The sequence below is a fragment of the Lutjanus erythropterus genome, chromosome 3 (assembly GCF_056507025.1).
Source record: "Lutjanus erythropterus isolate fLutEry1 chromosome 3, fLutEry1.hap2, whole genome shotgun sequence".
NCBI classification, from domain to species: Eukaryota; Metazoa; Chordata; class Actinopteri; order Lutjaniformes; family Lutjanidae; genus Lutjanus; species Lutjanus erythropterus.
Genome location: NC_139319.1, coordinates 11,036,368 through 11,062,277, shown reverse-complemented (window position 1 = coordinate 11,062,277; position 25,910 = coordinate 11,036,368). Strand labels below are relative to the sequence as shown.

The window sequence follows — 25,910 nt, the reverse complement described above, 5'->3', positions numbered from 1 at the left end:
ACAACTGCCTCCGGGTTTAAAGAATATAATTTAACAGCTGAACATGTAAAATCAGCCTAACAGCAGTGGTGGAGAGTAACTGAGTACATTTACAATGTTAAAGTACTTGAGTATTTTCCATTTTATGGGACTGTATGCTTCTTCTGCTCCACATTTCAGAGGAAATATTGCACTTTTTACTCCACTACATTTATCTGACAGTTTTAGTTTAAAGATTTTACATAAAAATGCACATGATACATTCATAAAAATATAGCATAGATTAAACCAGGGGTACAAAAAAAAACAATACCTAGTTAATATAAATATATATAAATAATTGTTGAGTCTCAAAGTGGTAAAATTATGAAGCATTTCACAAAGAAATGAGACAAAAGTCCAAAAATTAAAACAGATGTGTATAAAAGAGCCTGAAGGACATTTCCTCTATTGAATCTTTAATACAAGAACAAATAATTACCAAGATAAGTTTTATGAGATCTGATCTATTTTTTTAAGGTACATAAAGAAAGAAACATAAAACAACAAAAATATTTCTAACTTTTAAATATACTACTTCATTTACATTGTATTTGTGTAGTGTTTTAGGTTACTTACATTTCATATCCTTTTTTATTTGTTAAAGTTCTTAAAGTTAAATTTTTAAGTTAATTTGTTTTTTTTTATAGTTTTATATTTGTTTGTTTTCACTTTTTTTTCGTGTGTTTTAAATGCAGTTTCTGTAATGTTTTAACTATTCATTGGCTTGCTTTTAGCTTTTGTTTTTATGATCTCAAATGCAATTTTAATGTTCTTTTAACATTTTATTTTAATGTATTTCTGTGCTCCTGTAAAGCACTTTGAATTGCCTATATCCGTTCTGTTTTATTATGTTTGCTTTGTCAGTTGTTGAATCACTGTTATGTGTTATGCTGCATTAAGGTGTTTGTAAAATTAATAACTTAATAAAACACTTGAATAACAAAAACAAAAAAAAAACAGATGTGTAAGAACTTTGTTTTTTCATATTTCCTCTCCCATGAATAATCTCATGGCCCATCAGATTTATTTTGTGACCTTTTGGAAGGCCCCGATCCTGAGCTTGGGAACTGCTGGACTAAACATGGTAACTGTATATATAACTTAAGTAGTTAAAAGTTGCTCCATCTTGAGAAACTACAACAATAAAATGCTGTTTACATTTTATCAGTGTTAATGATGTCACATAAAATAGCATATCAGTCACAGGGATGAAAAGTTTTGTTGATTTAGTAAAGGATATGAAAACTTCTTCCACCACCTAACAGAGGCTCCACCGCTCAGGGGAAAGATGTCACCTCGTGTACGTATCAAAACCATGTTTCTCATCAACTACAGCAATTAAGGTAACTGCAAACCTGAGTTTACAAAACTAAGAAATTGCATTATACTTGCAAAAAGGGTTCTTCATTAGAGTGATGTGACTCTGTCTTTGAGACAGACCAAATATCAAGCACATGCATGTATAAATAATTCAATATATGATGTCAACACAGTGAAGCAGGAGAGGTGGCTGTTTATTCATCAGTACGACGCTGTTGGACCACAGAAGTTACACCACTTCCACAAAGATTAATCTGTTTTTATTTGCAAAAATTAATTAAAATCAATGTGTGACAGACATATTTGAGTTGTAGCCCATGGTAATATGATAAAGCATCTGTTTGATAATTTTCAAATGTAAAGTATAAAGACATTCATCTCTTTTTCTCTCTTGATAGACTGTAAACAAAGTATTTCAGCCACGTTGTTTTATGCATCCATCTCACACACATTTGCTGAAACAAATATGCTTCAGCTGTGTAGGGCCGAAGCTGCTGCTGCTGCTACACTACTGAGGTGTCACTTTAGCTACATGGCCGCTGTAGATGAGGTGTGACAATGTGTGGATGCACAAAACAGACAAGAATCAGCCTGATGAGCCAACACTAAGTGATGGATGAAATACGGCAAAAATGTAGATTTCGGAATCAAATTTGACAGGTCAGTTTGTACAGAGTCAGACTCTGGTCAAATCAGTTTTAGACTTGTGCAGAACTCTGTGGTGAGCTGTGACTGACTCTGCTCTGGAGGTAAAGACGAGTGAGTTTCATCAATGCATCTTAAATATTTATAGAAACATCATGTCATGAAAAAGACAGAGATCAACAACGTCCTGCTTGGTATTTAAAGCAACATTATGTAACCAATGTACCTTAAAATAACAGCTCAGAAGCAGTTTGATGTTACACTTGACTTGTTATAGGATGAACGGCGCCTCGTTCCCACTCTGTGTCCCAAACGCCTGTTCTTGCACAACGTAACTTCGGTTGAATCATATTTCCAGAGAAAATGTCTTACGTAATGTTGACTTAATTAAACTAATAATAAACGGTTAGTAATTTTCAAAGTTGATGGAAGTTTTATCTGTTGGCTTATTCATTAACAGGAAATGTGAGGCGAGAATATAGTTTATTGAAACTTTTTGTGAAATAAAAAATCTCAACGTCAAGATTTTATGTCTCTGGTTGTGTTGCTTTCCAAGATACCTTCTCATGTTCAAACACACACAGAGCTGTTACACCATAGAAACAGTTTACATGACTCCACTGACAAAAACTCCATTTTACCTGCAGACCACAGGAGTTTCTGGGTCTACCGCTGCCTCGATCTGGTAGTTTGTTTGTGTTATTCTGAGTTTCGTGGTCACACAATAACACAAACTAACCAATCCAGCAGCGGTAAATGTGTAATTCCTGTGTTCTGCAAGTTAAAATTACTTTTTTCCCCCCGAAGGAGTCTGGTTGCTTTGCACAGATCAATATTTCGCTTACATAACGGCAGTTTCAAATCAAAAAAGGCTGCCTGATGTAAGTGAGCACAACACAACAGCAAATATGTTTTGCTGCTGACACAGCAGTACATTGCTTAGCTCATACAACCCCACTTAAAAAAATCTAAACTATCCCTTTAAATCAGTAAAATCATGGCAAGTGACCAAAATATGACAAGAACATGAAGGCAGATGTACCCTGAGTTAAGACAGTGTTGGTCACCGATAACAAACCAACGTAAGGCAGTGTGTGTGTGTGTGTGTGTGTGTGTGTGTGTGTGTGTGTGTGTGTGTGTGTGTGTGTGTGTGTGTGTGTGTGTGTGTGTGTGTGTGTGTGTGTGTGTGTGTCAGTAACAGTCCACTATAACTTCTTCCCCTGCTTGTTTGCCTGGATGGGCGTGAGCAGCACTCGCAGTCAGGATGTCCTGTAGCAGAGACAGAGGAGAGTTGTGGACGTGGTCGCTGCTTTGAGTCAGGACGTCCAGCCTCTTGTCTAAACCCAGAGACTTCAACACCTCACACACACCAACACACACACTGTCGCCTGCATCGCTCACACCCTCCTTCAGACCACCACAGTCTCCAGAATCGTCACTTGCTCCATCACTCTTCAGCATCTTTCTGATCTCCTGCCCCCAGCCCCAGCCAGGAAGTTCACAGGACACCCTGGCAACTGTTGCCGTGGCAGCTTCCAGCGTCTCTCTGAGTGTTACGAGCAGTCGACAGGCCTTCAGACCCACAGGTCTGTCACAGTCAACCAGACCACTCAACAGCGCTGAGATGACTCCCTGCTCGACCAGGGTGTTCAACGCTGCAGCCAAATCTGACTCCGCCCCCTCTGTGTGAGCACCAGTGTGAGAGTGAAGCGTGTACGCCTGGTCAGAAACTACACCATACGGGTGTGATGGAGCTTGATGTGAGTCTGAGGTCCTCCTGTAACCACGGTGACCTGAAAAAGCTTCGTCCAGCAGCAGCTCGGCCAGCTCCAGCGTGTGAACTTTAACCTCCCAGTCCAGATCTGCGCTGCCCTGTGAGAGGACGGAGCGCACACACTGCCTCAGGAGAGACGAGGAGGAGGAGGAGGAGGGGGTGGATGATGATGGAGACGCAGAGTGTGAGGAGTGTGAAGAGAACCAGGCGATGAAGTATTTTACAACAGCCCTCCTGGAGAATCCTTCAGTGTCCTGGGAGAGAATTTCAAGCAGCCGGCTCACGATTTCAGTCTGGAGGGAAACAGAAGTTGAGTTCACACTGTAAAAACTGGGCCTCATGCATGTTTTCTTATATTTCTCTATGCGGAATTCATGCACATTTCATGAATTCTCTGTGGACAAGTCTGTTCTCACCCACCTGAGTATGCTGATGAACTGCATTTGATCTTAAATTTGATATACATTAAAGGAAATTTGCAGTTAACATATCAAAATGCCCCAGTAATATCCCATATAATGGCAGCAGAATAAACAGAGAAAGTTTTTCCTCTGTGCCAACTGTTTTTTCAGTCAAATGTAAACCAGTTGTTGTCTGCCTACCTCCTCCTGACTGAGTGCTGCCCCCTGCTGCCAGCTGTGTTTCAGAGTCTTTGCCAGTGCAGAGACGGCGCTGGCTCTCACGTAACTCTCCGTGTCCTGAAGCGCCTCCCTCAGGAGAGGAGTGGTACAGCAGCCGCCCAGCAGAGCCTCCGACGCGTCACGCACCCCTTCCGCTGATTTCAGGAAGACACGCACCTCTGCCAGGTGTCCCAGAAACTCCACTGTCGAGTCTCTCACCTCCCAGCGCATGTCACACACTCGCTTCTTCACCACCTCAACTAGATCTGAAAACACACACACAGATCTTCAGTAACACTTCATACAGACACAACAACAGCAAACTCTGTTCTTTGTGTGGATTCATCCCACAGGTGAGTATTTATGAGCTGTAAAGAAAGAGGCAGATGGTGAACTTTACCTTGTCTGAGCTGCTCTGTTATACAGGAGACGTCTGCACACACACTTATCCATTTTACTAAAGCCTGGTAGGACTTGTGGAGAACCTAAGAAACACAGGACGAGTCATTTAAATGATATAAATCAACACGTGGGGGAGCTGTTCAGAGGCTACAGACTGTCATATAACCAGACAGGCCGCATCATCTCTCAGGGGAGCAAAACATACAGACTATGTGGTTGTTTTCCCACTTTTTGTAGTCGCTTTACAGATCTTTGTAGGTGTTTTGCATCTCTTTGTAGTTGCTATGAATATTTCTTAAGTTTTTTTTTCTCTTTGTGATGATTTTTTGTCACTCTATAGTTGTTTTGCATCTCTCTGTAGTAATTTTTTTTGTGGTCATTTTGTGTCTTTTCTGGACATTTTGTGGTAATTCTTCCTCTTGGTCTCTTTGTATTGTCTCCATGCCCCAGTACCTGTTAGGCCCAGAAAAACTTTAAAACTATAATACAAAGTAACTTGACTGGAATATTGTCACTTTTTCTTGTGATATTATGGCTTTATTCTTGAAATACCATGAACTTTTTCCACAAAATATTTTTTTGCATATTGTGTTTTTTGTTTAGGAGTTTAAACATTTCTGATAAAAAGTGCAACTTTTTAAAACTATTTTATACTATTTTTCAACTTTGAGCACGCAAGTTAAGAAAATCAGCAAGAGACGTTGTCTTCTACTAAGTCACTGTTCACCAGTAGTGGGAGGTCTTTGAAAAAAAAAATAAAAAAAAAAACTTGGATCCATATATCTATTGACAGGAAAACACACGACTTACAGTGGGGTCAGAGTCAGGGTTGTCCAGATATTTTATCAGAACTGTGAACACATCACTGATCTTCTCCTTTGCTCCTGAAACACAAGGAACATGCTAAATATTTCACACTGAAAAACACTTTCTCACACATATACTACAGCTTTCAATACATTGTTTAGACGGATGTGGAACGATTCGGTTACTCAGTACTGAAGAAGAGACTTATGATCTTCTGTACTGTTCGGCTGTGTGTTTCCAGAATTTAGGAGTTTGAGTCATGTTCAGTAGATTTTTATAATGTCATATCTCATGTTATAATGCCTAGTTATATTAAATTCTGTTGGCTGTCTCTCCAACAAAGTTTTTCATCCAGCAGAACTGAAGTGGTTTGGAGTGGAAAGGAGAATTTCCTCTACTTGGATCATCACACACACAGATTTACCTTTGCTGCTGCTGAGAGCCGTCAGAGCCTCCAGAGCACATTTCTGAACTTTGCCACTGCCGATTACATTCCTGCAGACTTCACTGCGACCAGTGGACGAGGAGGCGCCACTGCAGATCCTTAACAATGACAGAACTGCAGTGATGATTAAATCTGGAGGACAGGGGAGGACGTCAGAGGGCTGAGGGGAAAGAGACAGAGAGACGTAAGTCTGCTTCACGCACAAAATACAGTCCCATTTCTCTTCTATTTTCTGTTGTGCTTACAGCCTCACCATGAGTGTGATCAGTGGTGTGTTTGTCAGACTGACACAGATCACAGAGATGCAGGAGGTTTTACTCTTCAGCTGCTCCACCATCGAGAACTGATGCTCGTCTGCTGCAGGAATTAAGACTATATTTAGTTATATAAATGCCAAATAACAGACTGATTTCATTCTTTTTTACTGTGTGTATTACCAGTGTTGTTGGTGCCCAGCAGCGTCTGACCAGTTATAATGTGGAGGGGCAGCAGTAGTATCCTCACAGCCCGGGCTGTGTGGACAGAATCGCTGCACAGAAGCACAGAAAAAGTAGTAAATAAATATGTTTCTTTCTTAGGCTACTCTGTCAGAAAACCTGTCACAGTGAAGCTACATTCTGTATGTTAGTGTGAAGTCGTGCGGTGAACAGACGCTTACTGATGGCCTCTGTGAAGAAACGCAGCTGCGGCACGGATGAGGTCAGAGGGTTTGTTAATATTCAACATGGACGACAGCAGACGGCTGGCGCGTCGGTCTGGGACACGTTCATCAGTGCCGGAGCTGCAGAAGACAAGCAAGGACATCGTTTAACACTGAACCAACTCGTTACCTGTAAAAAGGGCGTCCTGTTCAACTAATTGATTACAGCGCCATTTTCCTTCTTTATTTTCACAATATGTTTAAGCACCAGGGGCTCTGTTAGGGTGCTAGTGGGAAAAATCATTGCAGCTTCTCTCAACTATTCCTTTGATTCTATATGTATATGAAAATATGTTTTTTCATTATTAGTTTTTTTATTATCTTTTAAAATGTGAACATCTACCAGTCTGTGACAGGTAACTGTTCAAATTCACCACTCGCTCAACAGTAAATCATTATTTTGTGTCTGAAATCTACCAGCAACTTCCATATTTTACCAGAATTTGGCTGCTGGCTGCTACTAGTTTCCCACCCTGTAATTTAGCCTACGTGAATACATTGTGGATGTAAAGAATAAACAGCTGAATGTGTAATCTTTGTTTGAGTTAAGGTAGGACCCACAGACACATTGATCATTAGATCAGACAATAATGTCACCTGTCATGGTGCTCAGTGGATTTATGATGGGACATTTAACTTCCATAGGAACGCACATTTCATCATGTGTATATTATTATTGCGACTGCAGACATGATTCATAATTAGTAATAATTATCATCAGCATCACAATGTTCATTTTCAAGATGTGACTTTTGTTAAGGTCTGCGTCAAACAAACATGTTACATCTGGAGAACAAGATTCAAACTTTCCTTCATCAAAAAAATGCAGCTTCTGTGATTTGGATATTGGCCATTTTGTGATTTCAACAATATTTTGATTAACTGTTTGCCCCTAATGTGTATTGATAAAATAAATGAAGTAGTAACAGAATAGATATGAGGGAATGAAGCCTGAAGAAACTGTAAAATTAAATTACAGGGTTCAAATTACTATTGCCTCATTGTATTGAGGTTCTTCTGGTTAGTAAGTGTTGAAGTAAAAGCAAACTGTTAAAGTCACAGATGTCTCAATTATTTTTTAGTGAACCCCGAGCATCCACATGAAATCAAGTTACTTCCTTCAAAGTGGAAGTTTTACTTCCCTAGAGGTGGCACATAAATATATATGAATTTATTTATTCCATCATCTATTTGCTTTTTTCATCTATTTTTTAAATGTGTGTAATTTGGCCTGACCTGCTGCCTCTTAATTTTGATTTTCTTCTTAATGTCTACAAGAATATTTTTGAATCTTGATGCATTTACTTTTTATTTGATTTCTGTCTGTAAACCAAAGTTTCCCGTGGCACACTGTGTTTGAGTTAATTTAAGAAAGCCGGTCTACCTGTATGCAGCCAGAATGACATCCATCAGAGGCAGCGTGAGCTGACTGCAGCCCGTCGTCACCAGCTCCTCCAGAGAGTCTGTGACTGTCTGCAGCAGCTCGTCCCGGAGGGAAGGCCCGGCCCGGTCCAGGAGCAGGGACAGCAGTTTGAGGAGCTGCAGACTCTGATGGAGCTGGGTGTTTTGTCTGGGAACCAGGGACTCCTTGAGGTAGTCTAAGATCGCCATGACAACAGCAGTGTACTCTGTGTCTGTGATGGAGTTCTGTGCCCTCCTGTCAACTTCTTCTTCAGACGAGACCGGCTGGAAGAAGAGCAGGATGTGGGCGAGCATTTGATTGGCAGCTGTGGCGACAAATAGACTTGTGTCTGTCTGGAGTTGAAGGAGCGGTTCAGTGAAATCTGGGGAGTTGGGAAAAAATAAAGTGGTAAAAAATGTTAGTTTTTATTTCTAAATATCACCTGCCTTCCTTTGACACTGTCTTTTATAATATACAATATATTAGGAAAGATGGTCACATTTCCTGTATGAAGTGTCACCTGATTGTACAAAGAAACTGAGAGCCTTAGGGTGCTGCAGCAGGTTCTTTAAGCCCTGGATCCAGCCAATCCTTAAACAGGGATCCTCCCAGAGCCCTGCTTCTCGCCAGCGCTGAAGGTTGAAAACCAGATCCAGAACAGAGCATTCCTGTCACGGGGGACATCACCAACCAAGTCAGAAACTGTTAGTAACATTTCAGTAAAAGTACAGGGTGTCATTATCCCTACCTGAAGCATTTTGAAGCCGTCCTCAGTGGCAGCTATTAATCCAGTGAGTCTGAGAGTGAAGGAGAGGACGCCGGGGTCTGAAGCTGTGTTGTGAACCACAGCGGATATGAAGTCAAGCAGACAGGGGCAGGCGTCCAGCAGTGATCCTCCTTCAACAGGAGAGAAGGTGGGCATGAGGCAGCAATACAAATCTATCCACACACTTACTTTATTCCAAATCTACAATAACAGTTGACAGAGATCCTGCTGTTCCTCTCATTCTTTGAATTTTATTTCTATCATTTTGCCGTTGCCAGACTACAAATGTCAGCTTACTTTACATGTACTTATTTAGGAATATGCATCTTGTAAGCACAATATCATGATTTTATAAAATTATTAAAAAGGTATTAAAAGACACAGTGCCACAGTGTTTGGTTTGTCCATCCTGGGCTACTGTACAGTAGAAACATGCTGGTGCAAGGCGGCAGCCTCCATGGAAGAAGACCCATATCATATAATATCAGTTCATATTAGGGGGGCACAACAGCCTATATGATAACTGAGAATTACCTGCTTCTCACGGACAAAACCGATATAACTGTTAATTTTGCTTTTTATTATAGATATAAGTTCATACAACCTGTAGTTTGTGCACACCTGAGCGTAAAAAAGGCTAAGGTGTAGTGAGCAAAGATGGATGATTTAATATTTTACAGCTCCTCAAACATCAGTTTAGTGTCTTTTTCTAGTGAAATGCATTTAAAAAAAAATGCTTTGGCTTTTATAGAGCATTGCCAAAAAAAAAAAAGATTTGACATAATCTATCAAATCATCAATATAACTGTTATTCATTGGCAAAAACATTATTATTGAAATAACGACGGTGATGAATCAATGATTAATTAATAAAATAATCTGTTCATGGAGGATGCAGATGACAATAATCTGATTGATTATTCTGGTGATTTAGTGGTGTATACTTCCAGACAAAATGGTAAGAAATCACTTAAGGGTATGTCATGATTTATCTGTCTCGCATTCATCTAACATCCAGCTACAGTAATCCAAAAACTCACACCTGAAGATATGAGAGAGGGATGAAACCAGCAAAAGATGAAGCATGACAGACAACCAAACTAAAGTATCCCAGCAGGTTCAGCACTAACCAGCCTCGGTGAGCCCTGTGAACCAGTCCAACAGTTTCTCCAGGCTGGTGTCATCGGGCAGAGAGCTCCCTGAGTCCGCCAGCACCTCACACACACCGGGCAGCAGCGACACACACTCTCTGTCCATGGTGCTAACGTGTGTGTGCGTTACTGAGCCCTCGGGATACATGACAGCACGCAGGTCACTAATAACTTTACTATTTACTAGCTAAATAGTTTCACTGAAGCACACATGACGCTAGCTAGCACCTACTCATATATTCTGAAATACAGCTAGAGGCCAAGTTACATGGTATAAAGTGAAAGCTAAGCTAGCTAAAACAACAAAATGTGTTTTATGAGTGTAGTTCTGCTAATCGTCCATCTCGCGGGAAAATGTTTCGGATCTACCGGTGCGTGGCTTCCCTCTTCTTTCTTCTTCGGTGCAAAATTTAAGGGCGCCTGCGCTCTTCATCGATCTTTAAAGTTGTGAACAGGTTAAATTACAGATCTGTGAACCACGGAACCTCCCATCCATATGATTTACAACTCTATTGTTCCCCGCAGCGCGTCATTGCCGCCGAGCAGCAGTTGTGGTCTAGAAGGGAACCCTAGCTGTACAAAACTCTCGCGAGATTTGCAGGCGTTGGTCTTTCATTGTGCACGTCTTACAAACTAATCATGTGCTTTTAATGTGACAACGCCGTGATTGAGCTCTGTCTGGGTTTAGGGACAAAAAACACTTCGTTATGGTGAAGTAGAGATAATTATATGAGTTAAAATGACCACTCCCGCGAGATCTCTCGCGTGTCTGGAGTTCCCTTGTACGGAGAGGAGTCCGAACAAGTTCCGGTGTTGCGTTTCCGTCACATCGTCCATTTTCACGTAATCGCACATGGTGCCGCACCGGCCGACCACCGTCAGCCTCTTAATTTTAGGGATTTTGCTCAGTTGTAGCGAGAACTCCGTCTCGTAGTCCTGATAAATGCAAGAAACGGTGGATATGGTGGACGACCCCGAGTATGAGGAGGAGGAGCCCTCGTTCAGCGACCCAGAGGACTTCGAGGATGACATCGAAGATGAGGGTGAGCGGCAGCAGGAAAGACGCCGGCTTTATGGCCTGTTGCTAACAGCTAGCTAACGGGCTCAACGGCCGTGTTAACACAGATGCTACAAAGCTAACTGTGCAGCTTATCACTTTGCCTTCCGGACATTAATGACTAAATGTTTAGGTATTTTTAAAAATCGTTACAACACAATTTTCCTCAATAGTGCCCACATCATCACCATCAGTTAACATAAACCGACGTTATCCTAGCTCCATTTCACGCCCATTGAAGCCTCACCCAGACCCCAGACTACCAACCACTCACTGTGGCCTTGTCGCTGTCATATGAAAAATCGAAACTGCTTGATAAAGGAGTGAAGCTGACAAATGCCAGGCAATTAATTTCTTGTTGCTGTCTGAATCTTTAATTACGACCAAGATCACTACCGGCCCTGCGGTCTATGGTTTGCATGAAGCAGCTGGTAGTAAAAGCTAAACGTTAATCCTAATTGGGTTGATGGTGTTTGGTCCATGATGCCCCATGGGTCTGCAGGTAAAACGTGAACACATGACGCATCAGTATGACCGTAGAAACTCCCCTTTATTGGGATGCTTTGTAAATATGGCACAGCATTACTCTACTGCAGGAGTACTGGGTCACCCAGCTGGAATTAATGAAGTCTAGTTCAAGAGCCCTGCAATAAAATCTCCCTATGTGAAGTCTAGGATATTCAGTTTTTATATCCATTGTGTCTGAGAGGAGTTGGTTCAGCTGTCATTTTGGGAGCTGTATTCTGTGGTGCCGTTGAACTGCGGTGCGTCACTGAGAGTATGTTTTAATATTATGTCAATACAAGTCAACAGCACCATTGACTACAGTCGCCTAAATAACCGTAGAGTTGGATTGACACTTCTGTAAATCGTGATTATATTTGTTTAAACTGTCAAAAGAGTATAGTGAACTTTTCAAACGTTATATAATACAGGATATTAATAGCTTCTTCCATAGTGCATCACCCTTTAACCTGCCAGCTAGGGCTATACATAAATATGCAAAGTTCAATTCATAGGTCAGATGTTCCAATTCACTTCCAATTTCTTTACTTATTGATTCCGACATCTAACACAGCTCAGCTGATACAGAGTACTGATCCAGTGTAGTGCAAAAAAAAAGTATATATATAGACTGCACATATTACTTCTTAACAGTTATACTACTGACACAGTACAAATGTTTTATGATTGTCATCATTATAGTATGGCCTAGCTCAGGTTAAGCCCTTTTACAAAACATGAACAAATACATACAGAGGATGCATGCAATAGAATATGAATTTATCACGCTGGATGCTGCTGGGAAGTGCATAGAGTCTCCAGCATTTCAAACAGTATTGGAGGCATTTTCCCATACTGGTATCAGAACAGCTCCAGTGTCCTGGTGGCATATTGGTTAAGGATTGCACTGGAGTTGTCACATTACCAGAATTGTAAACTTTTGCGCAACACTGGTATTAAAAAACAATACTTGATACCTCTTTCGAAATCATGACAAAGGGAAAAATACATTTTTTACTGTGCTGCAAGCCAAGTTCCAGGCAGGATAATAAAGACTGAACTCAGGTCTTCAATGAAAATTGATCAAGAAAAAGTATTTCAGTCTCAACACTTTTGATAGTCTTGGTTCATACCATAATCCTGCAAAATCTGTGATTCATTCCCAGCTGAGGACCTTTGCTGCTTACACCTTCTGTTTTCTCTCCCCTTGTTTCCTGTATGAATTGTCCTGTGCCACTGTCTAATGAAAGCAAAATTTTCAAAAATGGTGGAGCTGACAGTCAAGGGTTAAATGATTCTGAAAAAAAAAAGTAGTAATTTAACAAAATTCTTTATGTATTATTTTCATTTTCATTGAAAAACTTCAATTTAAAATGGTATTTAGACACAGTTTGCTGTTGACAAACACTGCATCTCCTGTGATTTGAAAATTATAGGAGGTGATATTACAATCTCAATAAATTTCAATTGTTCAAACAGACATCTCATTACAGTTTGAACTGATAGTTGTTGGGGCATAAATATGTATTTGGAAGCGCAGGCTACCTAACATTAATCAACTAAGTGACTAATGTTAGTTTTTCCCTTCCTGATCTTCTTGCCTCTTGTTCTCTTCTCCTCAGAACTCCTTGGTGACATCCTGAGGGAGAAGCCCCAAGAGGCTGACGGCATCGACTCGGTGGTGGTGGTGGACAACGTCCCCCAGGTGGGCCCAGAGCGACTGGAGAAACTCAAGAATGTTATACACAAGATTTTCTCCAAGTTTGGCAGGATCACCACTGAGTTCTATCCAGAGGCTGAGGGCTTGACCAAAGGGTACGTGTTGGACTTTCTGTTCTGCTGTGGCAGCATTACACTGGTTTAATCTGATTTAATGTTAATAAAAGACCCATATCTCACGCAGGTACATCTTCTTGGAGTACGCTGCTCCCGCCCAGGCCCTCGAGGCAGTGAAGAACGCAGATGGGTACAAACTCGACAAGCAGCATACGTTCAGAGTCAACCTGTTCACTGACTTTGACAAGTAAGTACGCAGCGTCTGATGATAAATGCACCATCTGTGACAGCAGATATCGTGTGAGACAAGTTGATAAATTCTGTTTTCTTGTTTTCATAGGTACATGAACATCAGTGATGAGTGGGAAACTCCAGAGAAGCAGCCTTTCAAAGATTTTGTGAGTGTTAAAATTCTACTTTTTACTCTTGATAAGAAATTTATTGTGCAGCCTTTTCTGTTTACTTCTGTTGAGCAAAAATATGAAGCTTTGCCCCTATATTACGTCATAAAGTTGCCTACTGAATATCGACAGAACAAATAGTGTGCCAAATTGCCTTAAGCTCTGCTAACTCTGTATGTTTTTCCGTTCAGGGAAATATGCGCCACTGGATTGAGGACCCTGATTGTCGTGACCAGTACAGTGTGATCTACGAAGCTGGAGAGAGGACCGCCATTTTCAATAACGATGCCAAGGATCCAATCACAGCTGAAGAGAGAGCTGTAAGTAGCTGTTCACACTGCTGAAATATACGGCTAAAGGGTTGTATTGAGTATAATTCGACAGTAGTGGTTGGCATGCAGGCTAATAATGTCTTTGTGTTTTGATGCAGCGCTGGACAGAGACGTACGTGCGTTGGTCTCCTAAAGGAACCTACTTAGCCACCTTCCACCAGCGTGGTATTGCACTGTGGGGCGGCGAGAAGTTCAAACAGATTCAGAGGTTCAGCCATCAGGGTGTGTCCCTCATCGACTTCTCACCATGTGAGAGGTAAGCAACTCTGCTGTTTGTTACTTTCGTAATTAGTCATTATCTGATTAAAGTGATTTCACTTTGTGTGTATTTAAGAATTATCTTCGTGTTTATTGAGTGATGTGAATTCAGATGCTGTGTTTGAAATAGAGCCCGACAGATACTGGACTTTTGAGGCCAAACCAATATTAGGCAGTAGAAAAATTCTGATGTTGATGTATCAGCTGATAGTCGTTATGTATACGTTTTGAATATAAATAAAGATATTTTTGTGCAGTGATCTCTGAACTGTGGTGATCAAACACTTGTGACAAAGATATGTAATGGAGGAAGGATGATTACTAGTTTAACAATAATAGAGCTGCAATGGTTAATAGATTATCAAATTAATCGCCAACTATTTTGATAATAAATAATCCACTTGAATAATTTTGTAAAAGAAAAAAGTAAAAATTCTCTGATTTCAGCTTCTTTTTAAAAATTTCTTTACTCCTGTATGACAGTAAGCTGAATATCTTTGGGTTGTGAGTAAATCAAGACATTTGAAGACGTCATCTTAGGCTTTGGGAAACAAACAACTCTTAATCACGAAAATAATCAACTAATTAATCCGTTGTGAAAATAATCATTAGTTACAGCCCTAAACAATACACTTTATTGTTTAAAATGACATCAGCACTTCAACAGTAAGCTTTCACTGTTATTTTTAATAATTATAAATAACTGTAAATAATAAACATAAAACAATCTTCATTATGTAAAAAAATGAATTTAATAAAATGCTACCCTTCACGGTTCAAAACTCTTCATTTGATAAGCTTAAATTATTGATAATTTATGATGTTTAATGTTAGTTGAACTGAACTGTCTGAAGCTCCATTGTGTGGTTTCCATCTCTTCCAGGTACGTGGTGACCTTCAGTCCACTGATGGACACCAAGGAGGACCCACAGGCCATCATCATCTGGGACATTCTGACTGGACAGAAAAAGAGAGGTTTCCACTGCGAGAGCTCCGCACACTGGCCCATATTCAAGTCAGTAGTCTTCTCTTTTTTTTCTTCTCTGTCATTGTCAAAATCTCATTTACCTTAAATGTTGTTGTCATATATGTTCTTCCTGTGGTGATCGAATGCATCATAATAGAACGTATTTGTTCTCAGGTGGAGCCATGATGGGAAGTTCTTTGCCAGGATGACCACAGACACCCTGAGCATCTATGAGACTCCAGTAAGGAGGTTTACAAAAAACATGTGGTTGTATTTATTTAAAGTGTGAAAATGACATTAAAAACATGTTTCTGCTCCTCTCAGTCTATGGGCCTGCTCGACAAGAAGAGTCTCAAGATTAGCGGGATCAAGTAAGACTCCCTGATTATGCTTTTATGATTTGTTTCTTGCAATTACACACTTTAAATTGTGACAGTATTCTATATAGAGATATCAACAAGTATCTGTGTGTGTGTGTCTGTGTAGGGACTTCTCTTGGTCTCCTGGTGACAACATCATAGCATTCTGGGTACCTGAGGACAAAGACATCCCAGCCAGAGTGACTCTGATGCAGATGCCTTCCCGTCAGGAGATCCGTGTCCGCAACCTCTTCAACGTTGTCGACTGCAAACTGCACTGGCAGAGAAACGGAGACTACCTGTGTGTGAAGGTGGACAGGACTCCCAAAGGAACACAGGTACACAAGTGGCGAGAAAGATGGGGAACAGCTGAGACCTCAGTGGTTTAAAAATAAATAAATAAATGAGATATTAAATTCATTTTTCAATATTTTTCAGGGTGTGGTCACCAACTTTGAAATCTTCCGCATGAGAGAGAAGCAGGTTCCTGTTGATGTGGTGGAGATGAAAGGTGAGAACATAATAGACACAAAGTAATGGCGTTTTTTCCCCCCCATAGAAAAATAAAACCCTGATCCATTGTTGTGTTTCTGTCTTTCCAGAAAGCATCATAGCTTTCGCGTGGGAACCCAACGGCAGCAAGTTTGCCGTTCTCCACGGAGAGGCTCCAAGAATCAGCGTCTCCTTCTATCATGTCAAAAACAACGGCAAGATTGAGCTCATAAGTGAGTAGATCAGACAAATCAGGGCATGTAATGTAATGCTCTTTCTAAGATCAACTGCCCTCATCACCACTTCGACGTGCCCTGTTTTGAACTGGCTGTTGTTAACTTAAAAGAAAGTTGCAGATCTCCTCCCCAAAAACTTCATGTGACACAACAAATAAAGTCACGTTTCCCAGTAACAGGAGATTTCTTTCTCTCCCAAAAATAAATATGCAGTGTTAACCTTAACAGCTAACCCACGAGCTAACAAGTAATGTTATGTAATAAGAACAAGAAGAACTTGTGTTTGTAGAGTTATGTGTTTTTGTGAACGCGTAAGGAATTGTTAAATTGTCACATTTCTTAAAGGGAGTTTGGTTTTCATATTTTCCCCGTAGTGTGCAAGAAGTTTCATTTTTTTGTACACATATATATATTTTGTAACGTTTTGTTAGAAACAGAAACACTAGGTAAAAGCTGAAGTAACAGTATAAGGTTGTCGTGACATTGACAGTGATTAGTTATTGGTTTGATAAATTGTTTACAGTGTGTTTGTATTGATTACTGATGGTAGCTGATCAGGCTAATTATCAGGTAATTGTCCTGATATTGTTTTGTTTATCACTTACGGCTTTTGCAACATTGGTTTTTGCTTTAGTCATCTACATTTTAGCTGGAGTGTCCTAATAAATTTGTGTTTATCAAAGGCCAAAGTGGCCTTTTTCTAAAAATGATTTAAATTCAGGCCTTTGTGTTGACACTGATGACACTTAACATGACACTATGTCCTTTTTCTGCAGAGATGTTTGACAAACAGCAGGCCAACAGCATCTTCTGGAGTCCCCAGGGACAGTTTTTGGTTCTGGCTGGACTCAGGAGGTCAGTTGCGTGTGTGTGTGTGTGTGTGTGTGTGTGTGTGTGTGTGTGTGTATTTGTGTGAGTGACAAACACAAGAAGCCCCTGATGACAAACTAAATAACTTTTCTGACACCTCGTATGAGAGCTACGCTCCTGATTCTAACTCTGATCTGAGGCTCTGAGTGTTTATGTATAAGGTTGTACGTGTGTATGTCAGTTCTTATGAAGGTTGTCGTGTGTGTGTGTGTGTGTGTGTGTGTGTATAATCTTGTCTTTTCCTGTGTGTCCAGCATGAATGGAGCTCTTGCATTTGTGGACACGTCAGACTGCACCATGATGAACATAGCGGAGCACTACATGGCCTCTGACGTAGAGTGGGACCCGACTGGTCGCTACGTCGTCACCTCCGTCTCCTGGTGGAGCCACAAGGTAACGTGCTGCTCTGTGACACCAGAAATACTCGTCCTTTCCTTTCCTGCCAGACCAGCCTGCTGCTGATTGGTGGCAATTCACACTGAACTTGTGCTCACACCTTTTTTCATCCACGTGTTTGTAGGTGGACAATGCGTACTGGCTGTGGACGTTCCAGGGCCGTCTTCTTCAGAAGAACAACAAGGACCGCTTCTGTCAGCTGCTCTGGAGACCCAGACCTCCCACCCTGCTCAGCGCAGACCAGATCAAGGTACCATTTTATTTGTATAATACACTGCATCTGTGTGTCTGGAGCCAGTGATGACAAACTAAATAACTTTTCTGACACCTCGTATGAGAGCTGCACTGCAGCGCCTGATTCTAACTCTGATCTGAGGCTCACAACTACAGCATCTTACAGGGTTCGTACAAAGCTGTTTTCAAGGTTATGTATATGCTTGAATTTGAATTTAATCCTTAAATAATGCTTGATTTTCAACACAATCTGGTGTTTCTTCTGTGCAGTCACTCATGTAAATCAAAAACCGTTTAATATTTGAATTTTTTTTCCTCCAAAATTTATTACATTTTCAGCTACTCATAAATGTCAAAACGGTTACATTTCAATTGTCATTGTTGTGTCAAGTGTGGCATAAGCGTGGCATAGATTTCATAGCATAAATTGAAGAAAAGAAAAAACAGGTGAGGTGATTTCAACCTCGGTAGATCAGTTGTCCGGCTAGTGAGATATGAAATGCCACAAAGTCCTTATACTTCAGAGGAAGCAGAGCAGGAGGTAAGACTCCAAACAACACTGTGAGTGTTGGTTTATCTGCTGGCATCTCACGTTCGATGTGGAGGGGAACTAAGTTGACTGATCATAATTTAAATGTGATGATAAAGGCTTTGAGCCTAGAAATTTGGGTTTGGATACCTTTAAAAGTTCCTAAAGTGCTTGAATTTTACTCTTACAGAGGTGTATGAACCCTTGTATACTGGTGCAACATGTACTTGATATTGTATTTTTCCTACCTTCATTTGTGGTAATGGAACCTTCCTTTATAGTAAATACCCCTCCGTCTCTTTCAGATGATCAAGAAGGATCTTAAGAAATACTCCAAGATCTTCGAGCAGAAGGATCGTCTCAGCCAGTCCAAGGCTTCTAAGGTTTGACCTGTTCTTGTCTGTAACTGATCAGTGACACAAGCTGCATGTTTACAATCCCAGACGCTGTTCTCAGTTACGAAGCTGAATGTTTTTTGTGTTTGTGAGTAGGAGCTGGTGGACAAGCGCAGGTCCATGATGGAGGACTACCGTCGCTACAGGGAGGCAGCGCAGCAGATCTATCAGGAACAGAAGAGCATTCGCCTCGAGCTCAGAGGAGGTGAGACTTTCTCTTTAGTACCCCTGAACCTTTGCTGTCCTTATCTTTTAAGAAAAATCACTGATGACATTTGTTTGTCTTCCAGGTGTGGACACTGATGAGCTGGACAGCAATGTGGACGACTGGGAGGAGGAGACCATTGAGTTTTTTATCAACGAAGAAATCATTCCCTTTGGAGATCTGTAGTCCCCTACGCAGGTAACACCTGCACACACAGACATGCAGACAGGTTGACATTCGTACTCCTGAATCGTGTTGCTGTGTAGTTCATAGTCGATGTTGGTCCTGTCTAAAGGTCAGATGGACCAAATCGCCAAAAAAAAAAAATCTCATTTACCCCTAGTAGTATCTGATTATGTAGATAGATTCAGTTTTATGTTTCAAGGTTTTCTGGATACCTGCCAATGAAAATTCTCAATGAGGTGAATATATTTCAGGATGTGCTGCTCAAAGCACTGAAAACGCTGCATAACCCAAAATGAATGCTGTCAGTATGTAATGTAAGAACGCTCCGATCAGGATTTGTGGGACTGATAACTGAAAGCACTATGAGCAGATGCAGATCGTGGGATCCATTTGAAGCCCTCTATTTATTGTGTAGCTTTATTTATTTAAGTATTTTAATATAAAACAACTTGAAACTGATCAGAGGTACTTGGGCACCTGTTGTACAAGAGTGTTGTTGAATTTATTACCAGTTTGTTTAAAAAAAAATGTGTGTGTATATATTTCAAAGGAATTTTTAAAAAATCTACTTATGTAGAAATTAATGGGATTTTAGCTGATGTGAAAAAGCAAGAAAATGGTGACAGAAGTTACCCTATGTATTTCAACAAAATATTAGAAAAAGAAAAAAAACATATAGAGAAACTTTACTGTTTAAATCATGAGGTGCACCTGAATGCACCATCAAGTCCGTGTGTGTGTGTGTGTGTGTGTGTGTGTGTGTGTGTGTGTGTGTGTGTGTGTGTGTGTGTGTGTGTGTGTGTGTGTGTGTGTGTGTGTGTGTGGCCGATGGGGCTGAACAGTTAACTGAAATTATTTAACAGTATTTCATTAAGACAAAATGTGTGGCAAAATAACATTTTAAATTAAAAATTGTGTTGCAGACATATTGTGGCCTAAACATCACATTCTACAGAAAACATCTTTCTTTGGTGCAGATTCTCCCAAAAATCACACCATAATCATTTCAATGTCTATCAAAGAAATGAAGAATAATTGTGTAAAAATGATAATTCCCTATCATATCACAGTTGCATTATCAGTCAAAATAACTGCAGCTGATGTGTTTTGAAAATTTGTTCAGCCCTAGTCGTGATTGGAAAAATTTCTGCTCATTATAGACGATGTGTACCAACTCCTTCATTCCTCGTGCAGCTGCTGAAATTCATGAATAAAAGTCGCTCTTGTTCTGTGCAGTCAGTCATATACTCACAATCATTAGATGGCATGGGGGGAAACATTAGTCACATTCCTGCATCTGCCTCGTATAATGAATTGAGCCTTTAAGCTTGACAAACACAGATAGTGTATTATTCCCTCTTTTCCTGTTTATGTAAATGAACCAAAATGGAAGCACATGCTGACGTCGTGGATCTGTTCTTAACTTGTTGCGTCTTTCTCTTTACAGTCCATCCGTTTTTGTGTGGAAGGAGGAGAGAGGAGCTGCGTCATTGATTGGAGAAGGACGACGACCACGCGGTGAATCTTGGGCTTCACAATCAACAAGCCTCAACATTCAACTTTAGTGACATCATCAAAGCACGCCTTGCGGATCAACGGCCACATCGAGGGACAGGAGAGAGAATACTTTGTATAGAATATTTTCTCTTTGTCTCTCAGCATCATCCGCCCCATTTCTTATTCTCTGTGGAACTTGAGATTTAGTAAAACTGCCTCCTGTTTTCTATTCATTAATTGGAGATTCTCGCTCTCTAATCTCAGCCCTGTCTCTTATTGGACCTTCTTCTTCTTCTGGGGCTGTTGATGAACTAGCCTCACCATGCTAGTGTGTTATCACAGGGCAGCACAGAGTGCCATACCAGTTGGGGGTGGATGTGTTGTGACTAAACAAGTAGCCTTGTTAATAAATGTGCTGATGTGGCACTATAGTGGCCTGTATCCTCCTCCTTTCAGACTAGGCTTTCACACAGGGAGGGGGTGCGCGGAGGGAATAACTTTAAATAAACATTCAAACTCAATACTACCTGACTGTGTCGCAATGTTTGGTTCTTTTATTGTGGAGGGAACCATCTGTTCTCCAGTCTTGTTCAGACCTGGCGCTTGCAGAGCAGAGCTAGATCAGTTAATACATTTATTTGTCCCCAGTGGGGCAATTTGACATGCAGCAGAGGGATGGGATGCATAGTTAAAAACAGTGCAACATTAAGACAAAAAAAACGAGATACAGAGTAAAAGTTGTCAGTTAAAAAGATAAAAAGAAAATAAGTTATGATAAAAAGTTGTCCTCTTGAAGTTTAGGAGAGAGACAGCAGAGTGTAAAGGAGTGTTTGTTGGTTTCAGATAGTGGAAGTTTTTATATCTGTATTGTTGCAGTCTCCTGTGCACGAGTGTTATTTGCTATATCAAAACTGAATACATGAAATTACATAGCATCGATACAAGCTGTGCTTTTTTGCTCTCTTTGTAACAACATGAGAAGTAAATAAACTTAAGTGCTGTTGTGCTTAACACAAAGGTACAATCAGCTTTACAGTGGGATAATTTACGGGCCTGAGCTAAAGAAAAAAAAAATCTAAAATGGTAAGGTTCCTTGTCATGTTCATGCTTTGTCATATTTATCTTTCAAATTTTCATGTGTTTATTTTCCCAGTTGTACTGAAAATGGTATGGTGCATTGATATTTTCAAAGTACGCCTTCAAAGTGTGTGCAGTGCCAGTTATGTGAGTGATTGATGTCAGCAGATAAAAGAGAAATTCTGTATACAGGTGGTGCTGAATTGGTAATCTAAATGCTTAGTAGAGAAATTTAATCACCAACCATTTTAATAATCAATGATTCATGAGTCATTTATCATTCAAAAACCCTTCAGATGTGAGGATTGCTGCTTTTTACTGCTTTATATCACTTTAATTGGAATGTCTCCGGGCTGTTGTTTGAACAAACCAAGCTATTTTAAGAAGCCTCCTCTTGAAAAATATTTAAAAAAAAGGCATCATAGTTCAAGAAATATGACTTAAATTTTTTTAATCTAACAATCTATAACCCTTTAATAAATGTGTATATATATATATATAGATCCTCTTCCTGCCAGTGAAGCACACATCACCCACACGTCACCCGTTAATGTTGGAAACCATCTCTCTTCATGGGTATGTCTAATACTTTTCTCTCGTGTTGTACTTTTACATAACTAAGGCAGAAGTGTAACAAATAGGCTTATGTCAAGGCTTATACATCAGGGCATCGTTAGTTTATTTTCTATATAAGTAAGGGTAAGGGGTCCTTTTTCCTTGGCTGAGAAAAAACTGAGAACTTCTGCTCAGTTCAACTCTGAATGACCCCACTGTCTGTGAGCATTCGATAATTCGTCATCAATATAAGCAGAAAAATGTTTGCATTTATGCACCGATCACTACAACAATGGATCGTTCCTCTATTTGGATAAGAAAAAGGAACAGCCATGTGACAGCTGACATACTTTTATTTTACCAGTGTCACGTATATCATATAAATGACATAAAGCAGCATTTTTTAAAACTGCTGCCTCAGCCTTTAATTCTCCTGTTTGCAGACATGAAGCTGATGGAGTTTACTCCCAGCCTCATCCCTCAGTCAGATTGTCTAAAAGCCTTTGTTCTGCTGTTAGATTATCTGCAGCTTACAGTTGAACGTGAATGTAAACGTCTGTTGTTTGGGACAAATCACATCTCATAAATAGATTACTGCATCCTGTGTTAAAACCACAGCTGTATTTCAGTCTTAAATCCAGCTGCTGACAGTTTCCCCAGCTGCCACTAGAGGTCACTGTATCTGAGGGTTTCAGAAGGTTTAAATGAGGACAGAAACTGTAGGGAAATGTGTTTTTTCCCCCACTGCTCAGATGATTTTTATATTCTTTTGACATAGATCACAATATTTGTAAATCGAGGTCACTCACTGCCATGTGTTCTGTGGTCACAAAATATTTTATGCAACCAAGAGTGTAGGGTTCTCTCCTCTGGATAGCCGGCCTGTCATTAAGGTTAAAGTCTTCATACATTTATCAAGCCAACTTTACCGTGACTCACCAGTAATTTAATCTGCTTGTGGAAAGCAATATACGTTATAATTTGTTTCGCGTGGAATAACTGAACTTTTCCTGCAGGTCGGCAACGTTTGCATCACCGTCACCTCATCAAACTGTACGGGGAACAGTTAGTTCTTGATGTTCCAGCACCATTTAGGTTCATTAGTCTGCATGATTAACCCTGATGGACATGTGAGGTCAGACAGTTTGAATATTGACACTATAAGCGGCAGAGCGGCATCTTTCAGCTCATTAACTCGACCTAATGTATGTTCACGCTCACTGACTAATTTAAACACATCAGTCAACTAAAGACTTGTTCAGAGAAGATATTATCCACCAGTTAGGAACCAGTTTGGAGAGGAGAATAACCAGACTTTATGGAATGTACTGTTTATAAATGCCTCACCAGGAATTTAGCCTTTAAGTTCCCTGTGCATCTCATCTTTCTCATCTTAAAACAAATTTCTCATGTTTTCAGTAAAGGTTTCGCTGTTCCCTTCCTTTATTTATCTTAATCATTGTTCTTTTTTCATTTGTTTGCATCTGGTCTAAGGTTATAACTTTTTTTTTGCTTCTGTCTGATCATCTGTGGTTGTGTGTTGTTTGTTTTAGTTATGTTGTGTTGCATATTTTGTCTTGTACTGTGCTGTTCTGTTCTCCGTTTATCAGTATTTGGGAACCCCCAGGTGATCTCAAGGAGTTTACCCTGAGATAAAAAAAAAAAAAAAAAAAAATCTGCTAAGGTGGGGTCAGGCAGATCATCTGCCATTGTAAGGTAATTATCATCAGCTGATGCCTGCACTCACTGATAAACTGAAAAACAAAACACATCTGCAGACACATCTGCAGGCAGCCTTGTCAGCGTGGCTGCTGTGCTGTAGCGTGAGTTTTGGGAAGGTGGTGAAAGAGTTGGCTTCAAACCCTCTCATGCATCCTGCTGTAAATATTTGCCTCAGTCCCCACTGTCTTTTCAAAATGTTCACACATTAAATACCAGTCACCTTCTGAAATCGGTTACTGGCTAAGATAACCATGTTTATTAGATTGTAATGTTCATTAAATGATGGAATTATACATGACTTTTCTTTGTTTTGATATAGGCATTATACAGCTTATCCAGCCACTGAAAAACACATATCTCACGACTGCTAAACTGAACCATGCATAAAATTTAAGATGCTGCAACATGAGACTTCAGAAAGATCCCAACAAACCAGATGTGGGACAAAGAGTGTGTTTGTGTGGGAAATGCTGAGAGGTAGCCTTTGGCCTCTGGTTGAGTCAGTAGTTCAGTAAACAATAGATAAGTAGTTTCCCAATCTTTGTTGCAACTGCATCCCCTTTTGTTTTTGGTAGTTTCCTTCATATTCTGCCTAAATCTGACTTGCTTGTGACCGTCTGGTGACTCGCAGCCTTGGATGGTGACAAGTTAACATGCACTTGACCCACATGTGCGCAGTTCGACTGCAATCAAACACATCTCTGTGATGACAGCCTTCCCTGTTTTCCTCACAGCCACTGGATAAAAGCCACATTTAAGGAAAACATTTCTCCTGCAGTGGTTTGACTTTTCAAGACTAGAGCCAATCAAAATGAGGGACAAGAGTTAAAAACGCTGTGCAGTCCCACATACAATGGGACACCTGGGTCAGCCTCTGTGCTCACGTTGTTGAACTGTACAAGACTTTCTGCTTTTAATGCCCTCACTGAGATTTCTGCCTTTTTTTTTTTAGTAACAGGATGAGTGTGGTCTTAACTTTCAGCAGAGTGCTGCTGGTGAGCCATGTGCTCCTTTTGATGTGGAGACAGAAGCCACCCCGTCATTTTCCCCTCAGCTCACTGATGTTATAAATACTCATTAAGAGACAGCTCCTGAGCTCTCGTTCAAACATGGACGATACCACGTTTGGATTTTATGACCAACAAAATCAGAAAAGAGGAGAGTATCTGGCATGTAGCAGAGTTACCAGAAATATAGAAACATTTGCACAGTGTAATGCAGTTCAGTGCAACAGTTCTGTCATAAATATCTCCTGACTCAAAATATTCTGTTTTTGCTTCTGTCTTCTAGTTTGGTTGTTGGTCCTTTGACTCAACTTTAGGCTGTATTTCATGGTGGTGTTGTGTTGGACTGTGTATATATGTTGAAAAATGTTTTTTAATCATTTTTACTTAATTTACTAAACACATGGAGCAGCCAAGAAGAACCTTAAAAATCTACTGGTGTCTGTTGCAACACACAAAACTAAAGCCTCATAAATGACCAAGACATTCAATCAGCTCATTCTTTGACACTTGATTGGGTGGCAAATGTAAGTAAGGGTGTAAATAGTACATTTTACAGATTTTGGTAAGGTTTGGTGAGACAGGCTTTTATATACTGTACTGTACTGCTTTTTAGTGCCTCTATTATTTCACCATTGTGTTCAAAATCCTGATTTAGTATGTTAATATTTTGTCTTAGTATATCAAAGTCTTGATTTAGTGTTTGATTATTTTGTTTTAGTATAGGAAAAAAATGATTTAGTATGCTAATATTTTATTGCAGTATATGTAGTAGGTTGTTATTATTTTGCTTTATAATCTGGAT

General features: G+C 40.1%; 2 protein-coding genes and 2 non-coding genes across 5 annotated transcripts; 3 read left to right on the top strand and 1 right to left on the bottom strand.

The window, feature by feature from the left end:
• Positions 1 to 2,600: 2,600 nt before the first annotated feature.
• brat1 (BRCA1-associated ATM activator 1) lies at positions 2,601 to 10,745 on the bottom strand. Of its 2 annotated transcripts, none has more exons than XM_084714971.1 (12): positions 10,033 to 10,745; positions 8,885 to 9,033; positions 8,657 to 8,804; positions 8,119 to 8,518; positions 6,693 to 6,815; positions 6,472 to 6,563; positions 6,288 to 6,391; positions 6,014 to 6,194; positions 5,593 to 5,666; positions 4,781 to 4,865; positions 4,363 to 4,646; positions 2,601 to 4,053 (listed from the first exon to the last, which is right to left on the bottom strand). In XM_084714971.1, the coding sequence occupies exons 1-12, from the start codon at positions 10,199 to 10,201 to the stop codon at positions 3,178 to 3,180; spliced, it is 2,685 nt and encodes an 894-aa protein (XP_084571097.1). In that variant the 5' UTR covers positions 10,202 to 10,745; the 3' UTR covers positions 2,601 to 3,177. The 2 variants fall into 2 exon arrangements, with proteins under 2 accessions (XP_084571097.1, XP_084571098.1); XM_084714972.1 differs by having other exon boundaries at positions 6,288 to 6,388.
• A 136-nt stretch (positions 10,746 to 10,881) lies between these two features.
• eif3ba (eukaryotic translation initiation factor 3, subunit Ba) lies at positions 10,882 to 21,273 on the top strand. Its single transcript, XM_084714970.1, has 19 exons — positions 10,882 to 11,096; positions 13,237 to 13,429; positions 13,518 to 13,637; positions 13,731 to 13,788; positions 13,983 to 14,111; positions 14,222 to 14,379; positions 15,265 to 15,396; positions 15,523 to 15,589; positions 15,673 to 15,719; positions 15,835 to 16,045; positions 16,146 to 16,218; positions 16,310 to 16,432; positions 17,212 to 17,290; positions 17,560 to 17,698; positions 17,826 to 17,951; positions 18,770 to 18,847; positions 18,956 to 19,064; positions 19,150 to 19,262; positions 20,698 to 21,273. The coding sequence occupies exons 1-18, from the start codon at positions 10,997 to 10,999 to the stop codon at positions 19,248 to 19,250; spliced, it is 2,043 nt and encodes a 680-aa protein (XP_084571096.1). The 5' UTR covers positions 10,882 to 10,996; the 3' UTR covers positions 19,251 to 19,262; positions 20,698 to 21,273.
• Positions 17,367 to 17,448, top strand: LOC146329700 (small nucleolar RNA SNORD60). The gene has a single exon (XR_014769881.1). It is a non-coding gene; the product is annotated as a small nucleolar RNA SNORD60 (small nucleolar RNA).
• Positions 17,994 to 18,081, top strand: LOC146329699 (small nucleolar RNA SNORD60). Its single transcript, XR_014769878.1, has one exon. It is a non-coding gene; the product is annotated as a small nucleolar RNA SNORD60 (small nucleolar RNA).
• Positions 21,274 to 25,910: the final 4,637 nt, after the last annotated feature.

Excerpts from the sequence above, each read along its gene's own strand:
- brat1 (XM_084714971.1), bottom strand. The coding sequence starts at position 10,201 with ATGTATCCCGAGGGCTCAGTAACGCACACACACGTTAGCACCATGGAC. Across the intron at positions 6,564-6,692 it reads TTTCTTCACAGAGGCCATCA|CGATTCTGTCCACACAGCCC; the intron begins GTAAGCGTCTGT and ends GCTTCTGTGCAG. Across the intron at positions 6,195-6,287 it reads CACCACTGATCACACTCATG|CCCTCTGACGTCCTCCCCTG; the intron begins GTGAGGCTGTAA and ends CTTTCCCCTCAG.
- eif3ba (XM_084714970.1), top strand. The coding sequence starts at position 10,997 with ATGCAAGAAACGGTGGATATGGTGGACGACCCCGAGTATGAGGAGGAG. Across the intron at positions 11,097-13,236 it reads GGATGACATCGAAGATGAGG|AACTCCTTGGTGACATCCTG; the intron begins GTGAGCGGCAGC and ends TCTTCTCCTCAG. Across the intron at positions 19,065-19,149 it reads TCGCCTCGAGCTCAGAGGAG|GTGTGGACACTGATGAGCTG; the intron begins GTGAGACTTTCT and ends TTTGTCTTCCAG.